We start from the raw sequence: 19171 nt of genomic DNA, 5'->3' as shown, positions 1-19171 counted from the left end.
TTATGTGATATATGACAGTACTTTTTAAAAAATCTCATCTGTTATATATTTTGTGTTTAATTCAATAATTAAATTTTATATTCGTTAAGTTATTCAATTCTAAAAGGGAAAAAGAAAATGAAAAGATGCGCCATCATCACTCACTTTTCGTGAATGAAAGGCAACCATCAACACTAACCACTTACTTACTCAAAGAATTCATCTTCAACAAGTAGATCATCAACTTAAGGGAAAAAAATTAAATAAAACAAATAACCCAAAACAAACAAACAAAAAGAGAAATAATTCAAAGAATTAATTACTATATAAACAATAGTTGATTAATAATAATGGTACATTTGTTTGTTTTTTTTTTTTTTTTTTTTTTTTTTTTTTTAGCTAGTAATGGCAATCCACCAAGGCCGGGCCGGAGAATACTAGACCTTGTTTGTTTGGTGTGAATTGAAACCTGGAATCTATGTGATCATGACCATCATCATCCTCTAGTGGTGCTGGTAGGTTGAGATCAAGTGATAGTATCTTTCTTGGCTTGTCACTTTCTTTCTGGGATTCGATAGGGCTTGTATCGGCGATCATGGTGATTCTGGTGTTTGGAGGAGCTCTGTGCCGCCTCATATGACCACCCAAGGCTTGCCCGGAGGAAAACTCCGATCCACATACCGAACACTCATGTACCTTAAGCTTGTTACTGATAAACGAAGATTTGGTAGCCGTTTGAAGCAAAGGAGGTGGTGGACTAAATTTATTGAATCGCGCTTCTTCTTCTTTTTCTTCTTCTGGTGATGGCGGTGTCACAAGAATTATCCTCTTCTCTTCCACTTTAGGCTTCTTATGGCTGGCTCGGTGGCCCCCAAGGGCCTGGAATGAAGGGAAAGTCCGGTTGCAAGTCTTACACTCATAGACATAGAACCGGACTTTTCCAATTGTTGTTGTGCCCTCTTCCTCTAGCGTTGTTGGGCCTGTTGGCCCAACACCTTGAGCTAAGAGAATTAGGCAATTGGCCATGTCTTCATCTTCATCCACGCTAGTGGAAATCTCACCAGAGGAGGTTGTCGGAGATGGAATTGAAGAAGAATAAAAATCTCCACTGCCACCGCCACCGCCACTGCCACCGCCACCGCTAGAGGCGGTAGAGGTTGTTGGCGCCGGGGGAGAGGGAGAGGGAGGCCTTTCTCGCTTAGTACGCTTACGTCTTAAAATCAGGGTGTGATCGTTGGAGCCAGTGAATTCTTCTGGGGATTCCATGTCCATTCTAGCAAAGAGAAAAAAAAAATAAACACAAAAAGGAAGAGAGAGAAAGTAAGAGTGAGACTGAGAAAATTAGGGTGTGGTGGGGAGGGGGGGAATGAAGGAAGAGAAGGGGGAGAGAGGGGAGATGGCTTATATAGTGAATGGGTAAAATAGGCGTTTTTTTGGAGTTATAAAAGCCACCCCTTCTCGTGAATAGTTTACCTTGAAGTCTGCCACCAATCTTCCTTGCGTTTCCAACTTTAATTATAAAAAAATTTAAAAATTTGGTTATCAAAAATATTATGTACCATTAAATTTTATCATGAAAATAAAGTGGATGATACAAATTTAAAATTAGTGAAAAGTTAGAAAAAATTATGGTGTATAGATGCACGTTTCTGAATAATTTTACCGGTATTTTTTTGAGTTATTGTTGATTTGTTAACAAATTTTTACCGCTAGAGTAAAGCAGTGGTTCCTGCTTATAAAAATGGATTCGACTGTATAGTTTGTATTTTGTGGACCTATTTCGATTATAATTTAACGGTTTATCATGTATGATTATTATGAAATGTGTTTATAAAAAAAATTAAATTAATTAGACAATAATTTTTTACACGATCGATCACAAAACAATGCAGCATATATATACATATACGATTATGTAAATACTGATATAATTTGAATTATCGAAATAGGTCCGAAATGAACTAACGAAATACAAATTGTACTAGGCCATTTATATTTATCATATTATTTTTTATGTTCGGTAAAAAAAAATTTGATTAAAACATCATGTATATTTACTCATGAAAAATAAAAATTTGTTGGACATTTTTTTATTAACCATTCTAAGAGGACCCTGTCCCACATTGCATGGTGAAAGTAGGAGTCTCTCCCAGACGATTTGGGACAGTGTTCTCATCATAGCCCCCAAGTGGATTGGACCGCTCTCCTTCTAGTGTCAAATTTGCATGCCTGGCCCTCTCACACCCCTGCAGATATTGTCCATTTTGACTAGAGCCTCACAGTTTTGTTCTACCTCGAGGGAAAAGGCCTTGTACATGGTGGAGGAGACCAGTACGTTTATAAGGTGGAAGTGAGAGTCCCTCCCAAACGATATGGGACGGTGTCCTCATCATTATATATTACCGATTAGTTTTATTATATTTTATTACTATGTGGATCGATAGGGCTTTTATATCTAAAAGATGATAGCAAATTTTATTTATTATTAAAAGTATGATGCGTCCTATGTGAATCCAAGTAATAAAAAAAATTAAAAAAATAAAAATAAAAAGAAGGTAAAATTCGTTCAATAAGAAATGTCATTTTTCAAAAACGTATTTATGGACAATGTTAGCAAGAGTTGCTCACTTATTTTCTAATCTCTAGCTTTGTTTGTTATAATTTATAAAATGTATTTATGATTTTTATTTTGAGAGTGTATGTCTAAATATTTGATGCACACTCTATTTTTATGAACAAAAAATAATTTAAATAGATTAAAAAGTAACTTCAAAAAGTTGTGCAATGCTTTACTATTAATTTTTAATTTGCTAGAAACTTGTCATTAGCGAAATCCAAGCACTTATGCAATTAATAATGTATGCTATTTTAATAAGAAAAAATAGGTGAAAATTAGAGGTGCGGATAAGAAGAAAGAGAGGGGTAATTAGGTAAAATTAGGGTAACAATTCCCAATAACTTTGTAGACATATAACAAATTACATAATCAATTACATAAAATAATATTAGTCAAACAAATTCTATAATAGGATCTGCTATTGGAAAAACGAATTCAATCACATTATTTCACTTATTATTTTTTGTGATCAATTCTATAATAAGTTATGTATCCATAGAATTATTCAAAAATTAAGTCGGTTTTATACTTAACAAGCATTAAAAGCAAGGTACTGCACGTTAAAAGCATGCTATCCCACCTCATTCACTCCATGTCCTCTTTAAGCCAAGTATGAGATATGCAAGCATGAGCAAGTGTGTAGCAAACTCATTACTTTTATTTTCTTTTTCTTTTTCTTTTTTTTCTTTTTCTTTTTTGTTTTTTCTTCTCCTCAAATGATTCTTTAAATTATAATTTGATAGAAATATAGGTTTCTATGTCTAAAACTCTATCTTTCTCTCTCATCAAAAGGTGGTGGCAAGTGGGCTTGGGAGGGTGAGGAGAGTGTGTCCACCATACAAGCACCTGTCATGCCATGGGCACTATGTGATGACTAGTTAGTTGCTTGTGACTAGTTTAATTTAGGTGTTCTCTTCCACCTTACTAGCACATTGGTTTGTCCCTGTTATTTAATGTTATTATGCAAATTAGAGCCCCCTATATGTTTGAGGATCCTATGTATTAAAAAAATTCAAATTTTTGTATCTCAAATTTTTTACGTGATTCGGTGGCTGTGAGTAAATTGAGACAGAAAAATAAAGATTTTTGTGATAAAAGATCCGCAACCCTCTTATATGTACCTAGTTGTTATACCAATTTTGTAATGAATTTAGAACAACTCTAATTGTGTGTTAGTCTCTATACTAAAGTCAAAATTTGACAATAATTCTTTTAAATTCATCCCTATTGATGTGATATATTCCATGTCAAATTATAGCAATAATGTCAAACTTTTTTTTTTTTGATCGGCAAAGAAAATCTTTATTGATGACAACATACAGAGTATGGAACAGTACATCAATAAAGAAGAGCTTGGAGTTAAAACGAAGCTCCAAACGCCAGTTGGTGAGGAACCAACCAAAAGAGAACAAGAGAAGAAGAAAGGGGAAAAAAAACACAGCAAAAAAACAACAGAACAAAACTGCCACCAATGTACTTAATTATTTTGAATCAAACTTCTCTGCATAATCCAACCCAGCTGAATCAAAACAGACTCCTCTGCCTGTTAACTGAATCAAAACAGAATTTAGACATCAACACAATCCAGCCCAACTTAATGCATAACAAAACAGCTAAATGAAGCTCCTCTGCCTACCAACTGAAACAAAAACAGAATTCAGAACATCAACACCATCTAGCCCAACTGAGTCCAAAACAAAACAGAGATCCAGCCAACTGAACCCTTCCAAAGCCAGCTCAAGACAACCTTTAGAATTCAATACCACAATCCAGCCCATAGATCAGGAGTAGCATAGAAACAAGCAGACCAAGGTTAGCACAGACCAGCTCAGACCAGATCAGATCATCGATTCAGCCACAAAAACCAGGACATCATTTCAGCCCCATAAACCAGAATCAAACTGTAGAGCACCAGCAAGTCAGCAATGAATTACACACAGAGACAGACTTGATTCAGGTTATATATAACATCTTGCACCGAATAATTAAACCCCTTCAAAGATGAAGAAACCCATAAAGCAACTCTAGCCTTTACCAGGTCTTCCAAGGTATTCTAATATGGTTGTACCTTATTAAATAAACAATCATTTCTGCTCTTCCACACTGACCACATAACTGCTAGCGGTAGTATTTTCCAAACTGCTTGCATCTTCTTCTTCATTTTTATACCTGCCTACGACAGAAGTAAACCCTCCACTGAACCAAGAATAACCCAATTGTAATTCCACCAGTTCACTAAATTGGCCCACAATTTCCAAATGAAAGGACAGTAGAGGAGAACATGATTTACAGACTCCCCCTCAACTCTGCAGAACACACAGAGAGCAGAAACATTTGGACTCAACACGCCAATTCTTTGCAAAAATTCAGAGCATTTAATCCTACCTCTCCACGCTAGCCAACTCAAGAATTGAACTTTGGAGGGGCTAGATTGTTCCAAATACTCCTAGTGACTGTACAATCTACCCCTTGATTTGCTTCCATCCACTTCCAAGTTGATGCCACGGTGAACTCTTCAGACGGATGAGCTACCCAAGAACAAGAATCTGCCACTCCTTTATTGAGCCTAGGCGCATTCTGCAGGAGATCATTAAGTTTTTGCACTTCCTCCTCTTTCCATGCTAAAAGAGGTCTTCTGAAAGCCAAATTCCAATCTGAATCTGCCATTCTTTGGTGAAAAAAATCAAACAACTTTCCATCTTTATCAACTGATAATGAGAATAATCTGGGAAAAGACACACTCAGATTTTGGTTGTGGCACCACCTATCAGTCCAAAAATGCAGTCTTCTACCATTACCAACAACTAACCTAAAATTTTGCAAGAAGAAATCATACAAAGCAGTGTTAGCTATAGCCACTGATATTATATCTTTTCACGTATGCGACAGCCACACTGAACTAATAAATAAGGGGCACCATCCACCACCTAGACCTTCATACTTGCTACATATCACTTGTTTCCACAAAGCTGCCTCCTCCTTGCCATACCTCCACCACCATTTAACTAATAGGCACTCATTAACCTGGTTTAAATTTCTCACACCTAGCCCACCTTTAGTTTTACTTAGGCATATCTCCTTCCAGTTTATTAAGTGCACTTTCTTCCTGATTTCAGACCCTCTCCATAGAAAGTTGGCTTGAATACTGTGTAGTGCTTTTGCAATACCCACTGGCAGCTTGAAGATTGATAGGAAATATACTGGCAAGCTTGACAGGACGGACTTGATCAATGTTAATCTTCCAGCAAAAGATAAATACCTTATCTTCCAAGAAGCTAGCTTGCTCTTAAACTTGTCTATCACAGGTTTCCAAGAAGCCTTTCTCCTTGGATTTGCTCCTAATGGTAACCCCAGATAACTCATTGGCAACTTTTGACTAAGACAATTTAGTGTTTTTGCAAAGACCTGGACAATATCATCCTGCACACCTACCCCACACACCTTACTTTTATGGAAGTTTATTTTGAGTCCAGACATCAACTCAAAGCACCTTAAAATTCTTTTCACGGCTACAACTTCCTCCCACTCAGCTTCACAAAAAATAATGGTATCATCGGCAAACTATAAGTGTGTAATTTTCAACTCAGTTGGTCCTGCAGAGACTCCTCTAATCAGGCCCACTTCCTTAGCTCTTTCCAAGAGAATGTTCACACCCTCCGCAACAATATTAAATAGAAAAAGAGAAAGATGATCTCCTTTCCTAAGCCGTTTCATGGGAGAAAACTCAGACGTTGGTGAGCCATTTACTAGCACTGAAATTCGAGTTGTGGATATGCAAGTCTTTATCCACCTTACGCATTTCTCTCCAAAATCGAAAATTTTCATCATCGAGTACAAGAACTCCCAACTTACGAAGTCATATGCCTTTTCAAAATTCAGCTTTAGGATGAGACCTTTCTTCTTTGACCTTTTCCACCAATCGACCACTTCGTTGGCAATTAGAACCCCATCTATAATGTGCCTTCCACTCAAAAATGCAGTTTGAACTTCACTAATAACCTTAGGCAACACTTTCCTCAGCCTTCTTGATAAGACTTTAGCTATGATTTTGTATACGGAGCTAATCAAGCTGATTGGCCTATAATCCCCCAACCCCACGGGATTTTCCTTCTTAGGAATTAAGGTAATGAATGAACTGTTTATTCCTTGAGCTAGCTTGCCATTAGAATGAAACTCATTCATCAATTGCACAAACTCACCTTTCATGATGGCCCAGCACTTTTGAATACATTTTAGATTAAAACCATCCATCCCTGGAGCTTTATTCCCCTCACAATCTTTAATTGCTTCCCAGATTTCATCCTCCAAAAATTCTGCCTCTAACACCTCAGATGAATCGGTTGTACTAATTGAGTCAAAAAGACCTGATAACTTTCGTCTACTCTTCCAATCTTCAGTGAAAAGGTAATTGAAATGACTTGCCACTACCTGTTTAATCATTCCAGGCTCATCATGAATCACACCATTCACAGTAACTGAGTTTAACAAGTTTATCCTCTGCCTTTTGGTTGCCATTAAATGAAAAAATTTGGTATTTTTATCCCCATTTTCAGCCCATACCCTTCTAGATTTTTTGAGCCACAACCATTCCATTTTCTTACTCAGATCCCAAACTACTTTTCTTATTTCTGCCCTACTTTTGATCTCAGCCTCCTATAGATTCCTTCCTTCAGCTATTAAATCCCACTCATGCAGTTCATCCTCTGCTTGTTTCAACTTCTCATCAATGTTACCAAAGACTTCACAGTTCCACCTCTTCAGATGGACTTTCAGATTTCCTAACTTTTTCAAAATCCTATAGCTAGCCGAACCACTAACCCGGTAACCTTCCCAACAGTTCTTCACTTCTTCTTTGAATTTGGGATGCAAACACCATGCATTAATAAACCGGAATGGTTTTGGACCCCAATCCCTCTCATCCTCCATAAGAAGTATTGGACAGTGATCAGAAATGCTCCTAGGCGGACCCCACTGTTTGAACTTGAAATCTTCCAGCCACCTAAGATCAATTAAAAATCTATCGATCTACTCCATCTATTTCCATCCATCGCATTACACCAAGTGAACTGCCTACCTAACATTGGCATATCTACCAACTCCAATTTTTCAATCAATTCGTTAAAATCCTTCATCCCTCTTTCCCTTCGAGAGCACCCTTTTCTTTCGCTCATAAATCTGATTTCATTAAAGTCACCACCTATACACCAAGGGCTTGTGAAGGATGATTTCAGTGTTGATAAGGACTCCCAAAGTTGTCTTCTTTTGAGCACATCATTGGGTGCATAAACATTGATAAGAGTACAGTTGAAAGTATGATGGACCATACCTGATAAAAGCATGAAGTTCCTGGAGCAACAGCACTCCTTTAGCTCAAAAATCAGTGGGTTCCACAAGCATAGCAAACCACCAACGCTTCCTTCTGCACCCACCTCCATATACTCCAGCTCCTCCCACGGCCATAAAGACTTTACAAAAATATCATCTACTGTGCTTCTCTTTGTCTCCTGTAGTAGAAGGATATTTACCTTCCTCACCCGAACTACACTTTTTATTTTTGTTCTCTTCTCGGGTCTTCGCAGACCCCTAATATTCCATGATAATAAAATCATAAAAATCTACACATCTCCAAAAACCTCCTGCCATAAGTCCTGACCAGACTTATGGAATTACACCTTTCCCCTCTACTCTCACCAAATCTTTTTGTTCGAATTCAACCAGCTTGCCAATCACCTCATTCTCCTTGCCTTCAAAGTCTAATCCCAGAATTTTCCCAACTTCTATGGTAGCTTGAGCTTCATTTAATAACTTATTTCTCCTCCTAGTGTTAAGACTCTGCTCAACTGACATTGATATAGCAGCTGCTGCTGCTCTGAAAATATCTTCATGCTTGAAACATTTGCTACGCAGCACACCTTTTTGCTTGCTCTGATTTTTGTTCGGTTTTGACCTATTTCGCAGTTTACCTCCATCCTTATTACATCTATTTACCACTGGTTTAGTGGGCTTTCCCCTTCTTGCGAGATTGTCTTGTTTTGTTACTCTTGACTTGGCTTTTTATTGAGCAAGGGGCCTAAGTTGAGTTAGGGCTACACAGTCACTTAAATTTGAATGGTCAGTGATGAGCCTATTCTCCTGAACCCCATCTTGAGGCCCTTCCAGCACCACCTCTAAGTTTAATTTAAGCCTTAAACTCTCTGGCCCACTATGGCTTCTGATAAACCCAGGAGTATATACATGGCCTTCAACAATTTGAATTTCATTTCTTGGGGTTGCCGTATTCACCAGACTGACCTCTAACCTATCTCCTCTGACTTTTTGATTTCCCATGTTATCCTCAGTTTCTTTTACGGCTGATGCAGATAGGCACTCATTACCTTCATCTTTTTCCCCTGCATCGCAGTCCACCATATCCTGCTCATCACCTGATACCTCATCTTTCCTGCTCAGCTCCTCCTTTCCTGTGTGTTCATCTTCATGTTCCTCCTTATCTGTCCCACCATTTTTTGACAGTTAATCTACTACATCTTGAGCCATAAAACCAATGACCTCATTATCCATGCAGAAACTGTTGCAATGACACGGATTTATTGCAGCTGGGATCTCTTCACACACTCTAACTAGGAATAGGCTTCCATTACATTCAACATGGATCACCGTATTAATGAATTCCATCCTAGAAGTGATTACTCGTACCTTCCCCCAGTGAAGAGAATTCTGGCTAGTAATATCATCATCAAATTGGACAATTTCACCCCACAGCTTGCCAATGTCTCTGAATGTATTGACACTCCACAAATTAAATGGTACACCTACATAGATGAGCCACACACACCTTTCTTGTTCAACATACTTGCATTTCTCCCAATCTGTAATAGACTCACACCATTCTAGCATCCACTCCTCTAGCTTGGATCGAGCCTCCCTTTTATGTTGCTGGGACTTGAAAGTTAGCACTGCTACCCTTCCTCCTCCTTCTCTGACTCTTACTTCCTCCATACCTCTTTTACCGACCTCCTTTTTAAACTCATCAAAAGAGAGGAATGATTTCAACTTCACTATTACACTGTCATAGAGCCACCCATTGCCAGCTTCAACTGCCTTTACAACCGACTTCATCTTCTCATTACTGCCACCACTCTGGACTACTTCTGCAAAAGATCTTTGACCTATACTATCCATCATTCTTTGCCCAAAACTCCTTTGTAGGCACTGCATCATCGGACTGTCTCCTCTGTTTTTCATTGCCTGCTGCTTAAACTCTCCTTTTTTGAACTCTGCTTTCTTCACTTTTAGAGCCTTATTATCGCACCATAAGCCATCAGCCTTCATCACCGCCATTTCAGCAGCCACCTTGCAGTCATATCTCGCAAAACCAAACCTCGACCTCGTCGCTTTTCGTCTTTTTGACGGGATGAAGGCATCCTTAACTACACCAAACTTATTAAACATAGTAAACAAACACTTTGGAGTCATTGAGTTTGGGATCTCATCCACAAAGATAGTAAACACGCCATAATCCACTGATCTACTGTTTTGGTTAGCCACACGTCGTCTTCTTAGCACCGGATTCCATCCTCCAACCTCCATAGCACTTTTTTTTTTCCTCCTCCTTTTACTTAAATGTACTATTATTTGGCTCGTAATCTCAAACAGTTCAACCCTTGTAGGTTCGGCAAAATCTCTTTATGTTGATAAGAAGAAGCCACTTGTGGTTTGCTTTGAGGAAATGTTAATTGACTTTGTGCCAAGTGTTGCCAATAATGTCAAACTTTGATGTGTTATCTTCATTTATATTTAACTTTTTTGTGAAGGAAATAGAATGAATGGCATTTGAACCATTAAAATAATATTGTCAAATTAAAATATTATAAGTTATAACATTGTAGTATGCCAAAATTTGGCGTTATCATTTTGATACACCAAGCATTGGAGATGCTTTAATACCTAAGAAATGGAAAGACTATAGTGAGTCATTTGTACAATGATATTGAACCATTACAATAAATTATGAAATTTGATAGACATAATTATTATAAGAATTTTTTTTTTCACAAATGGAATTTTTTAAATTTGGTACAAAATTTCCAAACCGTGTAAAGTTTTTTTTTTTTTTTTTGAATCAGCAAAATAAATCTTTATTGATGGGATCAAACAAAAAAGAAAGAGACATCAATAAAAAGGAGCTTAGAGCTAGAAGGAGCTCAAAACTCTGGTTGGTGAGAAACCAACAAAAGGAGAAAAACAAACAGAAGCAAAGACAAACAAAAAAAGAATCAGCAGACACACAACTTAGAGCAACGCCTAATGAAGATTAAAGAACCAGCAGTGGCACAAACTCAGCATATACGGACACCCCAGCAAACATCAGACAGTGGCAAAACTCCAAAAAATTAAAGAACCAACAATTCACCAAGAACACAGCAAACACGCAACAGTGGCAAAACTCCAAAGCATCAATTCCTTTGCAGCAGACACCCCAGAACTCCAAAACAGTGGCAAAACTAATGAGATAGTTCAATTGAAGTTGGTATACACCCATCCAAAGCTGCTACATACACAACAGAATCAACAGAATCAGCAAACACCCTAGAATCAACATATCAATCACCCCAAGCTGATCACCAGATCACCCGATCAAGCACCCCTAACCAAAGTTGGTATACACCCATTCAAAGCAAATCCGATCACCAGATCAAGCACCCCCAAACAGATCATAACAGATCAGATTACCAGGTCAAAACAGAACAAAGTAGAACAAAGCCAGAGCATTGATCATTAAGCAGCATGAGGACAAAATCAGAACCAGAACCAAACCAAAACCAGGACCAAATCCCAGATCATTGAGCAGCAGCAGCAAGCATATTCAAACCAAACCAAATCAGCATCCTTACTTAACCTTCGTTGATGCAATGCCTAATAGTTGAGATGTTGTACAGAAAATCATTGATCGAAAAGTGGAGCTTCGTGGACGTAGCTTTCAACCAAATGGCAATCCTGGTGACAATGAGCTCTTGCAGCTCCTGCAGATTTGGCGAAGATGCTTGGAAGAGACACTCATTCCTATGTTTCCAGATGGACCATAGAGTTACAAGAGGAATAGCATTCCATATTCAACGTTCAGACTTTCTGCAATCAAAACCTGACCACCATAGCAGCAGATTTGAGACAGAATTTGGGACAACCCAAGTAGTCCCCCACCACTGTAACAGCCCAGTCCAAACTTTCCACACCAGAGGACAGGAGATGAGTACATGTTCTGCTGTTTCCTGCTGTGCTTGACAGAATATACATAGGGTAGAGGCAGACCCATCTAAGATACCAATACGCTGAAGGTAGACAGAGGTTTTTAACTTGTATTTCCATGCGAGCCAACTGAAAAATTGCACTTTGGGCGGGAGTTGCTTGTTCCACACCAGACGAATAGGATGATTACATGCTCCATGGACAATGCTAGTATAATTATAGAATACCGAGACAAGAGACTGCCCTGCAATAGCTTCTGACCATACTGCACTGTCTTGTGCTTCCAGATTAAGTATGGGAGTTGGACATAGGATGGTATTGAGTCTAAGGAGTTCGCTTTTCACCCAGCCAAAAGGGGCCTCCTAAATGTGAAAACCCAATGCTTAGTAGGGCCAGAGTCATCCACAAAGTCCTTGAGTAATCCATCCTTATTGAGTGACAGTCTGTATATCCGAGGAAACTCATCTCTTAGACGAATATTTTCACACCAATTATCATTCTAAAACCTGATTCTACAACCATTACCCACCTTTAATTTTAGGTTATTGGTATAGTATTGGAAGAGGGACTCATTCAGCTCCACTGCTGATACAATACCATTCCAGATGTTTGATAACTTGATGCTTGGGCTGAGGTTTGGGAACCATCTCCCACCAAGGAATTTGTATTTCCTACAGATGATTTTCTTCCATAATGAGTCATTTTCAGATGCAAACCTCCACCACCACTTCAGGAGTAAGCACACATTTACATCCTTCACTCTTCTAATGCCCAATCCACCCTGCTTTAAACTCTTGGTAACCTCCGACCATTTCACTAGGTGGATTTTTTGCCTTGAATCTGAGCCTCCCCATAAGAATGAGGCTTGAATTTTATCTAGCTCCTTAGCAACTTCTTCAGGCAGCCTATAAAGAGACAAGAAGTATGCAGGTAAGCTTGATAGTACTGCTTTCACCAATATTAATCGGCCTGCGAAAGAGAAGAGTCTCCTTTTCCAACCAGCAAGTCTCAACTTAAACTTATCAATAACAGGTTGCCATGTTTTCTTTCTCCTTGGATTCGCTCCCAAAGGCAATCCTAGATACTTAAGTGGAAGAGTTTGGGTCTTGCAATTCAGTAGGGATGCAAAAACAGCAAGTTCAGAGATGCAATATTTGGTACTAAATGAATGCAAAAATTTATGAAAATTGACAGAGATGCTCAATGATATAAATGAAATTTTTCATGAGAGGAATTCACAAAAATTTATTTACAATTGCCAAAATTTATGTCGTATTTTTAAAATTATTGTGCAAAATTTTTTGCATCAAATGCAGGCAGATCGCTCTGGAATTAACATTCACAATTATTAGCTGTGAAGTCGGACTTAATAAAATTGATTTTTGAATTTTGGATTAAAAAAATTACAAATTAAAATATACAAAAAGATGAACATACTTACAAAGAATATGCTTCAAATTTTACTCGCAAGTAACTTCCAAGAATCTTCCATATGTTAATAGTGACTTTCAAAACAAAAAATAAATAAATAAATAAATTGTAGCTGATCCAAAAAAATAAAAAAAAAAACGTTCAAATAGGCTAGTAATTTACTAAGTGGTTTGACTTTGGATGAATATTAATGTTTAAAAAGGGAGGTCCCCATGTAATTATTTGAGAACATTGAAGAGTCAACCCTTCAAACATAAAACAAGTTACTAAATGATTTAAATTGGGAAGGGTTATACAAACTAAAAAACTTATACAAAATGGTGCAGCTGATTTAATTAATTTTTATTATTTTAAAAGGCCCTGTAGTTATGAAAAAGACTACGAAAATAATGAATCTTTCTAGATAAATTAATTCCAGAAACACCCAGAAACTTATACAACAATCTGATATAAAATTTTAAATAGAATTGTTTCAACAAACTTAGATACATGAAAAGAGTGGTTACCAGGTAATGTTGTGGGTGGGTACATGGTAGGTGTGTGTGGCGGCAGCATTGGACCTGCATAATTAACCAAGCTTACCCTCTTTTTGAGAGATTAATTAATGTACTCTAATGGGTAGGTTTTATTCTAACTACATTCATTGGCGTTTTAATTTTTAAATTAAATACATGTGCACGCTTACAGATAGATACATATGCACGCTTACTTAGTCTTTTTCTTTTCTTTTCTTTTCTTTTTTTCTTTCTAATGTATGTTTTTGTTACGGGACTTCTAGGAACACATCTTAAGGAATGCACAATTCGTTTACGTTTGTTAACATTTATCCTCAAAACTCTCATTAATAAGACCCTTCATTATTCAAGTTATGAATTGAGTCCCTAACACCATAATGATCTCCAATTTTTTTATTTTTTATTTTTATTTTGGACAATGACACGATTCAATTTTATTTTTTATTTTTTTCTTGGCTCTCAAGTGTTTTGAAAATAATGAAAGATTTTTTTTTTAAAAAAAAGTTTTTATTTCATAAAAAATATTTTAAAATTGATGTAAAGTAGGTAGTGTTTCTCTTCTTCTTCTTCTTCTTTGTGACTCCATCAAGTAAATGAAAATATATATATGTAAAAATAGGATAAATTTGGTGTCAGTGTAAACTTTTTGTTTATCATTTGATATCAATTTAACCCTTTTGTTTATTACTTTGGAACCAATTTAATAAATAAAAAAAATTACAAATTGCGGTTTAGTTTTTTTTTTTTTTTTTTTGATCGGCTAAACAAAATCTTTATTGATGAAACATACAAAGTATGAAATATTACATCAATAAAGAGGAGCTTGGAACTAAGAAGAAGCTCCAAGCAGTTTAGTTTATTGAAATTGAGAATAATTGAATTGAGTTGAAATCAAATATTTATTTTATGAAAATATTAATTCACTAGAGGATTGCTTAATGTAATTCAATGTTGGACAGAATCCCTAATGGGTAGGCTACTTCGTCAGTGTATTTGTTCTCACATGCTCAACTTAAGTTCAATTTTTATCAATATTTGTTCAAATCATATGATTAGAGAGTATCGTTTGATTCTCGAATTTATGTTCTTGGATAAGCCTAAACGGCCCAACCAAACATGATTTTTAGTTATAAAAATAAATTTTTTTTTTAAATGTTGGATTAAAATTTGTGAAGTGGCTAGAAGATGCTTTGGGGGACATATAATCTACAAAGAAAATAATCAAAATTTAGGAAGAGTAGAGAAGATGGTAACAAAGTCGAGAGAGAGAATTGCAAAAATTGCAGAGGCTTAAAAGTCAAAGTGGTAGGTCCAGACTCCCTACGGGATTTCCGGCAATGCTTCAACGGTGTTCTGTCGACATTTGGACGTGTAGATTTGAACTGTAGGAGTTTTGAGAATTTTTTTCTCTAATTTTGGCATAGATTTTTGATTTTTTGATACCCATAATAATTTCTTTCTCTCTCAAACCTTCTCCTATACTATTGTGAGTGTCATTCCTTCTCCGGTGATGGCAGTGACAGTAGCAGCAGCAACGGAGATGACATTGATGGGACGGTGGGCTTTCAAGCAGATCTTACTTTTAGACCACATCGTTAAGCAGATCGATAATTTTTCCTGAATTGTAACTGTTTTTTTTAGCGAATTTCTTTTTTTATTGTTGGTTTTTTGTTTTGTTATTTAGTTAGAATGGCTATACTCTTGTTGTTTTATTAATACAATATTTTCAATATTCTTCAAAAAATAAAAATAAAAAAGTCAAGGAGAGTGATGAGAAAAGAGCATATTCTTTGCGTAACAAATTTAATGGTATGGTTGATTCATCTAGGTTTTTTTTTTTTTAATAATTTATAATGTATTTATTGTTTTAATGCATCCAGAAAAGAGTTGACGTGGTAGTAGTATTGGTTTTAGTGGGACAAGTAAAAAAGCATGCTTCTTTCTTCCTCTTTTCTTATTTCACTTTCACCATCATCACTAGGTAAATATAATAGAAGGTTTGCTTAGCTTTTTATTATATATATATTTATAATGGAGAATCAATCCTAGATAAGGAACTCTTTCGTTCCATTCCAAGTGTATAAAAGCAAGATACATGCTATTAGATATAATACATCAAGACTCAAACTTAAGATTTCTGAGGTCTCATTTGGTAAGTGACTTTTTTAGTTATAAAATTAAAAAATTATTAAAAAAATTAAAAAGTCAACAATTCATATCAAAAAGTTAAAGATTCTCTTTTCTCTCTACTTTTTGTACACCTTTTCGTAAAAAACTAAAACAGTCATTCCAAACATACTAGTTTTTTTTAGCTCATATTTTAGTCAAATAGTCAAAAAATTACTAAATTAATCTGTTCCCAAACGAGGCCTTAGACAAAGTTTAAATATTCGAGTTGAACCTCGCAAATATAAAATTTGCTTAGCTTAATAAAAAGGGTTAATTACACTAATAGTTCCTATAGTTTGAGACTTATGTCACTTTGATCCTTCACTTTTCAATTGTGACACATTTGACCATGAATTTTGAATTTTATTCCAAATAAGGACAATTGAAAATATCATTAGATTTTTCAAGAATAAAATCGTCAATTTGATAAAATATAATTAATTTGACAAAAATAAATGTCAAAAAAATATTTTTAATTTTTTAAAAATTATTTTTATCCACCAATGATAAAATTATGTAAAATTAATAAAAATCACATGATTAATATTTTTAAATTAATTTTACATGATCATTATCCAAACAAATAATAAACATTAATTTGGTAAAAAAAATATGTATAAATGTCTAAAAAATTTATCAATTTTATATAATTTTATTTTTAGTAGGTAGAAATAATTTTTAAAAATTCAAAAATATTTGTTTGACATTTATTTTTGTCAAATTAGTTTATATTTTATCAAATTGACAATTTTACCCTTGAAAAATCTAATGATATCTTCAATTGTCCTTATTTGGAACAAGATTCAAAATTCAAATGTCTCACAATTAAAAAGTTAAGGACCAAAATGACACAAACCCCCAAACTATAGAGACTATTTGTATAATTTACCCTAATAAAAACGTATATGGACAATAATTTATATATATATATATATATATATCAGCAAGGCAACTATCAAACCAACTATAGTTCTTGCATGAAAAGTCCAATGAAGAGGCTGCTACTAATTAAACCCCATGTGAATTTCATAAATATTAAAAATTAAAAATCACAATAAAGTTAGAAAAAGTGTAAGAATGCACATAAATCGGTTACATAATCTTTGATTGATATATTATAGTTATGGCAATTCAAATAGCTACCTCCTTAGACCTACTCTTAATTGTTATTGAAATTTAAAATTTAGTAGAACGCCGACTTTCCTACACTTGTTAAAAAAACTAATTTATGACAACAAATCTTCTTTTCCGATTCTCTCACGTCCCCTTGTCTCAATTAATTTTAATAATTCTAAATTTTTAGTTACAAGCTCAATTCACCTAAATACATGTTGTTTGGAAAATCATTTCTCAAACAGGGACGGAGTTAGAGAGGAGCCAGGAGGTCATGTGCCCCCGGGTTTTGGGCTGCTTTTTTTTTTAAATTAATCTTATTATAAAGATATATAATTTATTGAATTGTTAGTTACATTTGACATATAAGGTTCACCCTCCATGTGTTTCTTTATTATTGGTTAATGATATCATCACATGTCAATAATAACGTGGTATTATCATTATATTGAATTTTTACTCAAATTTTGTATAATTAGCATTATATAATTTAATTTAAGAATCATAACTTTTTTTGTATTGACCATGATACATTAGTTACAAATAATATTATTTTTTTGATCTTTCTTAAAGTCAATCATAAAAATTTATGTGAAATATTTTTGTAAAAAATTTCAATATTATAATTAATAAGTGCCCCTTCTGATTTAATTTTTTGGCTCCGTCATTGTTCTCAAATGTAAGCATTCTTTAACTTATTTCTAAACCCTAGTTATTTGGAATTGTGTTTTACTCCTTGTCTCAATTAATTTTAATAATTCTAAGTTTTTGGTTACAGGCTCAATTCACCTACTTCAGATGAGTTATTTACTAAATGCATGTTGTTTGAAAAATCATTTCTCAAATGTAAGCATTTTTTAACTTATTTCTAAACCCTAATTATTTGAAATTGTGTTTTACACACGATACTTCAATATTTAATCTCTACTTTAAATATATATATATATATATATTAGTCATTTGTCTTTAATCTTACTCAAGTTAGCTTTCACTCAAAGAGTTTCCCCATCTTTTCATGTGGTATCAGTTAAGGCTAAGACATCTTTCTATTCATATTAATTCCAAAGATACAGCTTAATTAATTGTTGGAATCAGATGGCTGAGATCATTTGTTTCTGCTCATTTTAATTAATTATGCATGATTTTCTAATTGTTCCCTTGATCAGACTATTCAGTGATAAATCTCAACCCAAAAAAAAAATTATGTGAAAGTACCTCAAGTCAATGTTTTTAAAATCTATTGGCCGGTTTAACCAATTGACTCTAAACCATGTTAAAAACTTTTCCCTGGTTCACTCTAAACCTTTACTTCATACTTAACTAAATTATCTCTAAGGAGTTTATGTACAAAAGGTACAAGTAATTTGAACCATATCATTAATAGTGATTTCTCCTAGAAAACTGTTATATGTCACAATATAATTTAATTTTTATAATTATCTAGAAAGATAATCATGAATATTTATGCAGACAGATAGAAATATAAAACAGTGACAGAAAAATCAAGGAAAAATTATACAAATAGTTCATGTACTTTACACGATATATTAATTTGGTCTCTGTAATTTTAATTTGCTCGATTTTGCTCCTTAATTTAACGAATTGTGTCATTTTAGTCCAATAAATAACGATTGTTAAGTTAATTTAACGAAAAGTCAAATAATGTGCCAATTTAGTCCATGTATTTTTCGCAATGTGTCAATTTAGTCCCTGTCAAAATCGAGAAAATTGAAATTATAGAAACTAAATTGGCACATTGCGTAAAGTACAGGGATCAAATTGACACATTATTTAACCTTCCGTTAAATTAATTTAACAACCGTTATTTATTGGACTAAAATGACACAATTCATATTAAGGGGCAAAATCGAACAAATTAAAAATAGAGGGACCAAATTAACACATCATGTAAAATACAGAGACTATTTGCATAATTTACCCAAAAATCAATATATACATTTCTCTTTCTCATAATCAAACGTGCTTTAAATTAGGGCCCTTTCTTAATGTGAAAGCTCTAAGAAAAGACACTACAGTAAGCTCTCAAAGTGTAACTTTTTTTCCTTTATTGTATAGCATCACAGAATATCATGCTTCAACAGTA

The 19171-nt window shown here is 34.8% G+C and overlaps 2 protein-coding genes across 2 annotated transcripts; both read right to left on the bottom strand.

Moving 5' to 3' along the window:
* Window positions 1–282: 282 nt before the first annotated feature.
* On the bottom strand, window positions 283–1466 carry LOC114301246 (zinc finger protein ZAT5). Its single transcript, XM_082899204.1, has one exon. It carries the CDS (start codon window positions 1249–1251, stop codon window positions 379–381), a length of 873 nt encoding a protein of 290 aa, XP_082755330.1. The 5' UTR covers window positions 1252–1466; the 3' UTR covers window positions 283–378.
* Window positions 1467–7249: 5783 nt separating this feature from the next.
* On the bottom strand, window positions 7250–8031 carry LOC145803721 (uncharacterized). The gene is made up of 2 exons (XM_082897052.1): window positions 7676–8031; window positions 7250–7595 (listed from the first exon to the last, which is right to left on the bottom strand). The coding sequence occupies exons 1-2, from the start codon at window positions 8029–8031 to the stop codon at window positions 7250–7252; spliced, it is 702 nt and encodes a 233-aa protein (XP_082753178.1).
* Between the last annotated feature and the right edge of the window lie 11140 nt (window positions 8032–19171).

Source organism: Camellia sinensis, chromosome 12, assembly GCF_055761805.1.
Source record: "Camellia sinensis isolate YWXY chromosome 12, ASM5576180v1, whole genome shotgun sequence".
Lineage (NCBI taxonomy): Eukaryota > Viridiplantae > Streptophyta > Magnoliopsida > Ericales > Theaceae > Camellia > Camellia sinensis.
This window is presented reverse-complemented; position numbering and strand designations above follow the sequence as displayed.

Excerpts from the sequence above, each read along its gene's own strand:
- LOC114301246 (XM_082899204.1), bottom strand. The coding sequence starts at position 1,251 with ATGGACATGGAATCCCCAGAAGAATTCACTGGCTCCAACGATCACACC.
- LOC145803721 (XM_082897052.1), bottom strand. The coding sequence starts at position 8,031 with ATGGAGGTGGGTGCAGAAGGAAGCGTTGGTGGTTTGCTATGCTTGTGG. Across the intron at positions 7,596-7,675 it reads GAGTTGGTAGATATGCCAAT|GTGGCTGGAAGATTTCAAGT; the intron begins GTTAGGTAGGCA and ends AATTGATCTTAG.